The sequence below is a fragment of the Etheostoma cragini genome, chromosome 9 (genome assembly GCF_013103735.1).
Source record: "Etheostoma cragini isolate CJK2018 chromosome 9, CSU_Ecrag_1.0, whole genome shotgun sequence".
In the NCBI taxonomy this organism is placed as follows: Eukaryota; Metazoa; Chordata; class Actinopteri; order Perciformes; family Percidae; genus Etheostoma; species Etheostoma cragini.
In genome coordinates, this window is record NC_048415.1 from 25,322,364 (window position 1) to 25,330,936 (window position 8,573).

The 8,573-nt window shown below is 39.0% G+C and overlaps 1 protein-coding gene across 1 annotated transcript; it reads left to right on the top strand.

Annotated features, from left to right (window-relative positions):
- Positions 1-335: 335 nt before the first annotated feature.
- Positions 336-6,579, top strand: LOC117950167 (UDP-N-acetylglucosamine/UDP-glucose/GDP-mannose transporter-like). Its single transcript, XM_034880948.1, has 12 exons — positions 336-543; positions 855-888; positions 979-1,065; positions 1,159-1,226; positions 1,562-1,633; positions 1,795-1,863; positions 2,092-2,194; positions 2,919-3,011; positions 3,616-3,683; positions 3,954-4,032; positions 4,132-4,214; positions 5,242-6,579. Exons 1-12 carry the CDS (start codon positions 434-436, stop codon positions 5,345-5,347), a joined length of 972 nt encoding a protein of 323 aa, XP_034736839.1. The 5' UTR covers positions 336-433; the 3' UTR covers positions 5,348-6,579.
- The last annotated feature ends 1,994 nt before the right edge of the window (positions 6,580-8,573 follow it).

Sequence of the window (8,573 nt, forward strand, 5' to 3'; positions counted from 1 at the left end):
CCCCCCCCCCCCCCCACACACACACACACACACATACATAACAAATCCCAATTTAAGCCCTGAAGGATAATGACGCTGAAAGAGCCAAAGAAATTGCTTTGTAGGCTACTAGGCAAAATTTGGGTTGGCCCCACCAAATCTCACTCCAAGGTTTGAGGAAAAGTTGGCAGCTCTGTTACTGCTTTCTCTCAGACTTTAGCTAGCTACCGATAAACCGCACTTTGTCATTAATTTTAGTGACAATTAAATAACTTAAATTAGTTTACTGCTCTGTGATGCTCAGACAAGTTGGAAAACGTCGACGTTCTCGTGTTATGTGTGTATGTGCGCGCGCGCCTCTGCGCGTGTGGGTGTGTAGCGGTGGCCGAGCGAGTCAGTGAAGTGATGGCAGGGAAAGAGCAGATTCGCAAAGAGGAATGAGAACTCGTCGGGGATGGCGGACAGACCTCTGACACTGTTTGTGAAGCTTTTTGCCGCTGGGTTTTACGGCGTGAGCTCGTTTCTCATCGTCGTGGTGAACAAAAGTGTCCTCACCAACTACAGGTAACGGTTTTGCTAGCGCTTATGGTGGTTGTAGAGTTTGTAGAGAAGCTACCATGGGAGCTAACGGTTAACCTAGCAACTGGAAGTTGTGTTGGCTAGATAGCGGCTGAGCCTATTAGCTAGTTAGCTAACGGCAACTTTTGGCTGGCGAGGTTGTGTACAGCCTGAAAAAGGAGAGCTTAATTTACAGTAGCATTTTGTAAAGCTATATGTCAGCCTAACATGTGCCACTGGCTCATAAAGTAACGTTAGGTTAGCTACACCGTACTCTATTAACTGGTTGTAACGGGGACTCAACTCTGCTGTTTCAGGTTCCCTTCATCAATATGTGTCGGAATTGGACAAGTAAGTTAAATGCACGACGAATTTCCAAACCCACATCAGTCCCCGAAAGCAGGCAGAGATAAAGTAATGTTCTATTTAATGTGTGTGCAGATGTTGGCCACAGTGGTTGTTCTGTGGGTGGGCAAGGCTGCGAAGGTGATCACCTTCCCAGACTGTGATGAGAGTATACCTCGCAAGGTGAGACCAACTATCCATCAATCAGTACAACTATTTAAAGTTTCCATCATGACCATGAGCGTTTTTTTCATTCATGTTTACCTGGTTTTACAGACGTTTCCTCTACCTCTCCTGTATGTGGGAAACCAAATCACTGGTCTTTTCGGTACCAAAAGGCTAAAGTAAGTCCTCGTATCTAGGCTGAATTGGATTTGAAGTATTGTATAATGACTGTATGGTTTCTTACATCTATATACTAATGTATCTATAGACTAAGTCTAGTATATATAGATCGTATAGAAAGAAGAAGAAATGGAATTAAAGATACAAAAACAGTGCAAATGTGTGTAGGTATGTACTGTATTGATGCATCCTTGTCTATGATGTGTAAATAAATGAAGCATAAGATTTTGTATTTACTAAAGGATAAAAGTAGAGAAAGGGGGTAGGACCTGATAAGTTGTTTATTAACTTCTTCCTACTCTTATAAAAATGGAAATGTATTGTTTTCCACCAGTCTGCCGATGTTTACAGTCCTCAGGAGGTTCTCCATTTTATTCACAATGCTGGCTGAGGTACTTCTTCTCAAGTAAGATCGCACGTGAAAAAAAATTTCTCAGTCATTTACTGTTTCCTTTACTCAGTGGGACACCAAGCCTTCCTCTTTGTACTGTATTTGAGGCTTTTCTTTTACAGCTCAAAGCAGCCGGATAGAATTTCATTGCTCTACTGTCTTTGACCTTTTGGCAGGAAGAAATTCTCCAGGCCAGTCCAGCTGACAGTATTTACAATGATCCTCGGGGCGTTTATAGCCGCAAGGTAAGTCCTACTACATCCAGGTGTCCCAAACCAGAATTACCTTCACAACAAAGGGTTGTCTTCTCTTGATATATGTCCTCACTAAAGTGATATTGTCTTCAGGCTCATTAGACATAGTTGTTAAAGGAGCCCCTCTGAAACAGCATGCCCAAAGATAAATCATTAGTGACACAACACGTATTTACAGCCTGGACACTTTCTTTCGTTTTCTCTCATCACTGTTGGTAGTTCTGACCTGTCCTTTGACCTGCAAGGCTACGTGTTCATTCTCCTGAACGACGTGCTGACTGCAGCCAACGGAGCCTATGTGAAGCAAAAATTAGATGCAAAGGTATGTGGCAGCGCCGTGTGATGAATAGTAACCATTGTTGGGTTGGAGCTGTTTTTGGCATTGAGCTGATGTTGGTGAATATAGAGAACCCAAGCGGTCCTTCAGCGTCTGGCGTAAAGGTACTCGTTGTACACAAACACCAGGGGTTGGTTCTTTTCATTCCCCACTAATTTGATTATCATTGTATATATCTCTTTTTGCAAAGAAAGAATCATTTATTACTCCAGTGTATTGTACAAGTTGTGCTGCTTTACAATTTATTTAGCTTTTTCTGTTTTTATTTTTATTTTTAACAGTCAGGTTAATTACAGTTTGACTGTTGAATATAAAAATAAAATAAATAAAAAGTATCTTATGTCACATGAGCAGACTGTTCAGCTCTTGTGTTACAGCAAACGGGGTCCAGATTTAGTCTGTGAGAGCACCATCTGCTAATAGACAAGACGTGTGTAAGTGTGTACGTGTGTGTGTGTGTGTGTGAGTGTGTGTGTGAGTGTGAGTGAGTGAGTGAGTGACGGATGGAGCCACGTGAAGCGGCGTCAGACGGATGCAAACAAGAGGTTCTAGGTAGTGCAGTGGCCTGGCCACGCATCACGCTAGTGTGTATGCTAGTTAGTGAGGAATGCACTCAAAGACTAGTGAATACCCCCTCTGTTCTGGCTCTGCTTATTTTTTCATGTTCCTGTTGCTCCCTCCCCATCTGTTTCTATGTTCTTTCTCACAGGAGCTGGGGAAATATGGATTGTTGTATTATAATGCATTATTTATGATACTTCCCACTCTGCTGTTGGCTCATGTGACTGGAGATATGCAAAAGGTAAATAGTTTGACGCTTTCTTCTCTATAAGCTCTATTTTTAATTATCTTCATTTAAACCTCCAGCTGGGCAGATACATTGAAGTGAGTGCATATACGTCTAAGCATGGGTGTGTGCCGTAAATATGGGCTGTCTATGAGTTGGTCAGTGTTGGCAGAGACCTTCTGGGTTGCCAAGCTGGGGCCCAGCAGCCAGAAAGGCACAAAGCTGCTATTATACACCTAGTAGAGTTAGTACAGCAGCGCCTACAGCCTCCTTTGACTGAAAAACCTCCGTAATGACACAGGCTACTACTTTTTTTTCCAATATTGGAAGTGTTGAATTTGTAAGTATGTAAGGGTTAATTGTATGCACTCTCTAAAATGTAATCAACAACCCTGCAGTGCTCAGTTAATCAAATATTTATTTTCTTCCACTGAATGCCAGACCAGACACGTCATTAAGGAATTACTTCTGATTTTTTTTAACAAACACATTTTTAAACTCAAATGATTTGTAATCCACAATAGCCTACATATTTATTCTGTTTTTCTGTTTTTTAAATGCTGTTACGGGTATGTACCTGTGTATTACATTATTTCTCATGCTGTGTTTCTGTCGTCAGGCGGTGGAATATGATGGCTGGTCAGACATGTTTTTCCTCACCCAGTTTCTCCTCTCTTGCATCATGGGGTAAGAATACAGGCCAAGGCTTATGTAGGACATGCATGCCTGGGCAAGGATAGGGTTTTGTGCCAGAATTGAACATCTGGGTTACACCCAATATTTGTAGTATCACCGTATTATCAGTGGCTGGAATCTCAATTCTAGGCCATTGCTTTACTGAGTGTGAAGCTCACAATGGCCATTTGTCTATCATTATGCATCAACATTGTGAAACGCTGACTTTATGCTTGCAAAGTGTTGAGTCATGTGTAATATGATAACGTGGTTCTTTTGCAGGTTTGTTCTGATGTATTCCACCGTGCTTTGTACACAATACAACTCCGCATTAACAACTACGATCGTGGGCTGCATCAAGGTAAACGTTAAATTACTGGGAAATTATAGTTAAATGCACTAAAAGAGAAGAAGAAAAAAAAACTTAATTGGCCTTATTCATATTTTCTTCATTTTGCAGAATGTCCTGGTGACATACATTGGGATGGTGTTCAGTGGAGACTACATTTTCTCTTGGACTAATTTCATAGGTTTGAACATCAGGTAAACGTGGTCTATTTTCTAATTTATGCTGAAATGTCTAGTTGTCTTCATAGATGGATATATTTTTTACCCAGGTATGGCTGGGAGATAGGGACAGAAAAAAGAATGATATCTGTATTTTTTCAGAGTATACACAATATATATCTCTGTATTTTTAACAAAGTGGGCTAAATCTTTAGTTAAAAGTCAAAGCCACATGCAAAATGTTACATGCACTTTTAAAACAGAGTGATGAAAATAAAATGCATGCTTCCCCATTTTTATATACACAGCTGCAACACATGTAAATGAAAATCTATCTAAACTAAAGCCTATATTAAAAACAACAGCCTTATAGTTGTCCAACACAAACCCTTAACTATTGGATATACATTTTGAATTGCATGGTCACACAGCAGATTGACTCACTGTGGCTTTGTACATATGAACATGAGCAAGAACTGTAAATACCACACTAAAACATTGTGTTGTTTTTAGCCACACTTTCCATCCATAGTGCCATGCTATATATCGGATGGATACAATATAAAACTGTCACTCGTTCATTATGCTCGTAACTTGTTAGCTTAAAGAATGTTCTCATTTCTGGTTTCAAACAACTGAGGATGGAAGGAAGGGTCCACTAATATTGTGGAAGACTAGTCCTCCCTAAAAGGTGAACTCCTAAATACACGTGTCACCGTTGAGCAAAGGTCCATGGTGACACAGATGTTATTGATACTAACGTGCCTGTTGGCTGCGGGAATATATATGTGCATCCTAATTCTTGTTTGGAACTTTTAACGTTATGACTGATGATGTGCTGCAACATGTTCGATCCAATTATTTCCAATTGTCATTTTGCCTGCAACTGTAGGTGAACGTTTATTTTTGTAGCCTCTCTAACATTGATCCTAAAACCAGTTTCTTAGTTGTTCAGAGTTCGATTAAGCCCCAACATTAGCTTGCACATCTCTTCATTAAGAGTTTTTGTACAGGTGTGAACGGTTTGTATTCTCACTCATGGTCACTGTCTGTGTTGTTGCAGTATTGCGGGCAGCCTGGTGTACTCTTACATCACTCTCACAGAGGAGCAGTCCAATAAAGCAAGTGAAAACGCCAAGCTGGACATCAAGGGAAAGGTGGTTGTATGACGGACACACTGGATTTAATTTTTTTTGCTGACGAACGACAAAACTCTATTTTTAGTACAACTTTTATTTATGGAGTCTTTTAGCAGCAAAGGCGTGGCATGATGGGAATAATGTTGGGGGGAGACCTTTGTTGCGTAGAAATGGAGCCACACCGTCACCATACCACGCTTGCCTCTGCCATGGTTAAGAACGCTCCAGAGGGATTGTGGGTTGGTTTTTAGATGTTTTTTTTTTTTAATATTTGTATTTTGATACTGTACATGTGAGCATTGAGAACAAGGGAACATGGAACCAATATTATTTATATTCAAACATTTCTTGACACTTAGACAAACTGAAAGTTAAAAGTTGGGATGACATGTTTCCTGAATGCAGGAGTGAACAGCTGGAATTATCACTTACTTAAGCATGGGTGTGTACTGATGACTCTTGGGACTATTACATATAATATAATATTATTTTGAAGGCACAATCCTTATTTAATTGCATTTTCTGTTTTGCTGTTAACGGGGAATGTAACTTTAGATGCCTTCTAAGCACGGTAAAATGCACTGACACTGTCATTATCTGTTGTCTCAGTCTTTAGTAAAAATGTTCTTATTGGTGCGCATACACTTATAAGCTTGTTACAGATGAACGGTAATGCTTGTCACCTTACCTCATCCATCAAACAACCCATGTGGATGGACCGTGGGTTCCCATCAAGGATTGTGGCTTTAAATAAGTGTTGCTGCCACCTTGTGGGAGATGACTTTAAGATTATGGTTTACATTTTTCATCCCTCAGCATTTTACTCAGTATTACTTTTGTTTTGCAGTTTGTTGTGGACTCACCAAGGCTGTAACTGTATTTTTTTGTTTCTTGACACAATGTTATCGCACTTTTAACCGAGGTAGCGCCTGCTAAAGAGTAAAGCTGAATTGCCTGTCACATTATCGATTGAGATTATTCTTTTGAAATGTAAGTTTCATTTTTGTAAGTCGGTCAAATGTAACATGTTTTTCTAAACCTTAATAGTCAGGTACGAACATTGACCTTGTTACTTTCTTCTTTTTTTTTTTACATTTTTATCTACATTTTATATTTATTACTTTTTTAGAATAATGTTTATTTTGTAGGTGGAGTGGCTTGTGAATTGTAGATGCTGATCTAATCTCAAACACAGTAACCCTGTATTTGTAGCTGAAACACAATGATGTATTTTTACATTAAAAACCCCTCTGTTGACCTGACGTATTCCTTTGGATTTGGTGTCACGGCTGTTATCATATTATGAGTGATCCAAGATTTATAGGTTGCTCTTTTTGTCAAAGTATTCTGTGACTGTCCCTGTGAAAATGTGTAGCTTTTTCAGGCCATTCTTTTTTTCTTTCTTTTTTTAACTACCACTAGGAGTCATACAAATCCAATGTTAAAATCCTACACATTACATAGGTGACTTGATTTTCTTGGGCCATCTTATTTAAAACTTTCAAATCCAAGATGCCTGTCCCCCACATATAATATATATGGGGTATAATGTTTAAAATCGCTTAATTATCGATAGTAAAGAGTGTAGAAATATATAGATATATATATATAAAAAAAATTAAAAAGTCAGTGTAGTATGCCATAGTAGGCTAAAAAAAAGAAAAAAAGGTCATAGTATGTTCTTACATTCAATGTTTATCCATTAACCCCGGAGGGAGTACAAGGTGCAGGATCAGAGCCCGGCGGCTTCTCCATCACAGTGAAAGGAAGGCCTGTCGCGCCGGGCGCAGGGCCCGGTTGTATCTCCACAGCAGAGAGGCAGGCAGCCGAAGTAGCATCCGGGCCACAGTGCCCCTCCACAGCAGTCAACCGAGGATCAAGTTTAGCAGAAACCTCCCGCATTGTTTCACAGGCAGCTACCTGAGTAGTGAGAAGTACAATACAAATCTTGGGATCTCTTCACCGCACTCACTGAGCACTTGCAGGCACATTTTGACATTGTTAATGTCCTTCTTTCGTACCCTGTGGGAGATCCATAGTTTGTTGTGTGGAAGGAGCTCTGACAATACTGCCTTTGAGGACTCAATCCACTCGGAGCTGAAAGATCTCGTAACTATCCTTACAATATCATTGTGGCTTAGTGTTCCCATTTTGATCATAATAATTTAATTTGTTTAATTCGAAAAAAAACTCTAATGTAAACTCTCCCACAGACCGCCGTGCTGCTTCACCTTCTGCATCTGTCAGATCGCAGCATCTTGTCATCCATCCATGGGGATGGATGACTGCCATCTGGCAGTGTCTAACCTCCATCAATGGTATCCTATGATATTCAACACATTTGAAATACGACGACGTCACAATGGGCACTAACCATGAAAGAATTTTCTCATTCAGCATTTTTATTGTGCACGTCAAAAAATTATTGTTCACTCAAAATGAAAACTCTCACTCAAGATGAAAGAAAGTCATCGTATAGTAGTCATATTATAGTATGTTGAAAAAACTCATTGTATAATATGTCAAAAAGCCATAAGTCTAGTCACAGTCTGGTTTGTCTAAGTCATGCTATTGTATGTCAGAAACATTTAATACAAATCAGTAGTACGTTGAAAAAGTCATAGTATATTATATCGAAAAAAGGCCATAAAACTTCATATTCAAGTTTCTTGAAAAAGGTCTTAGTATACATTGTCTTAAAAAGTAAAAAAAAGTTAACATAATAAGTCAAATAATTCAATACGTTATATATACTATAACGTATTGAATTTTTTGAACATACTATAGTATGTTGAAAAAGGTAATAGTATAGTATGTTGAAGAAACTCATAGTGTAGTATGTCGTAAAAAGGTCATAGTATGGTATATCAAAAAAGGTCTTAGTATAGTATGTTGAAGAAAGTCATAGTTTAGTATATCAAAAAAGGTCTTACTATACATTGTCTTGAAAGTAAAAGAAAGTTCATACACTAACTCAAAAAAATTCAATAAGTTATAGTTTAGTATGTTGAAGAAAGTCAAAGTACAGTATGTTGAAAACACTCATAGTATAGTATGTTGAAAAACAAAAGTCATAATAATGCATGCTTTATTAATCCCACAAGGGTACATTAAAACATGGACTCTGTTGTTATTACACACATTATACACTGACTGTGCTCGGGAGGTGAACTGGCATCTCTCCAATTACCAACTCCAGCTCATCACCATACTTTTGGTTCTTACGGGGACTTGAACCGGCAACTTTCCAGTTCCC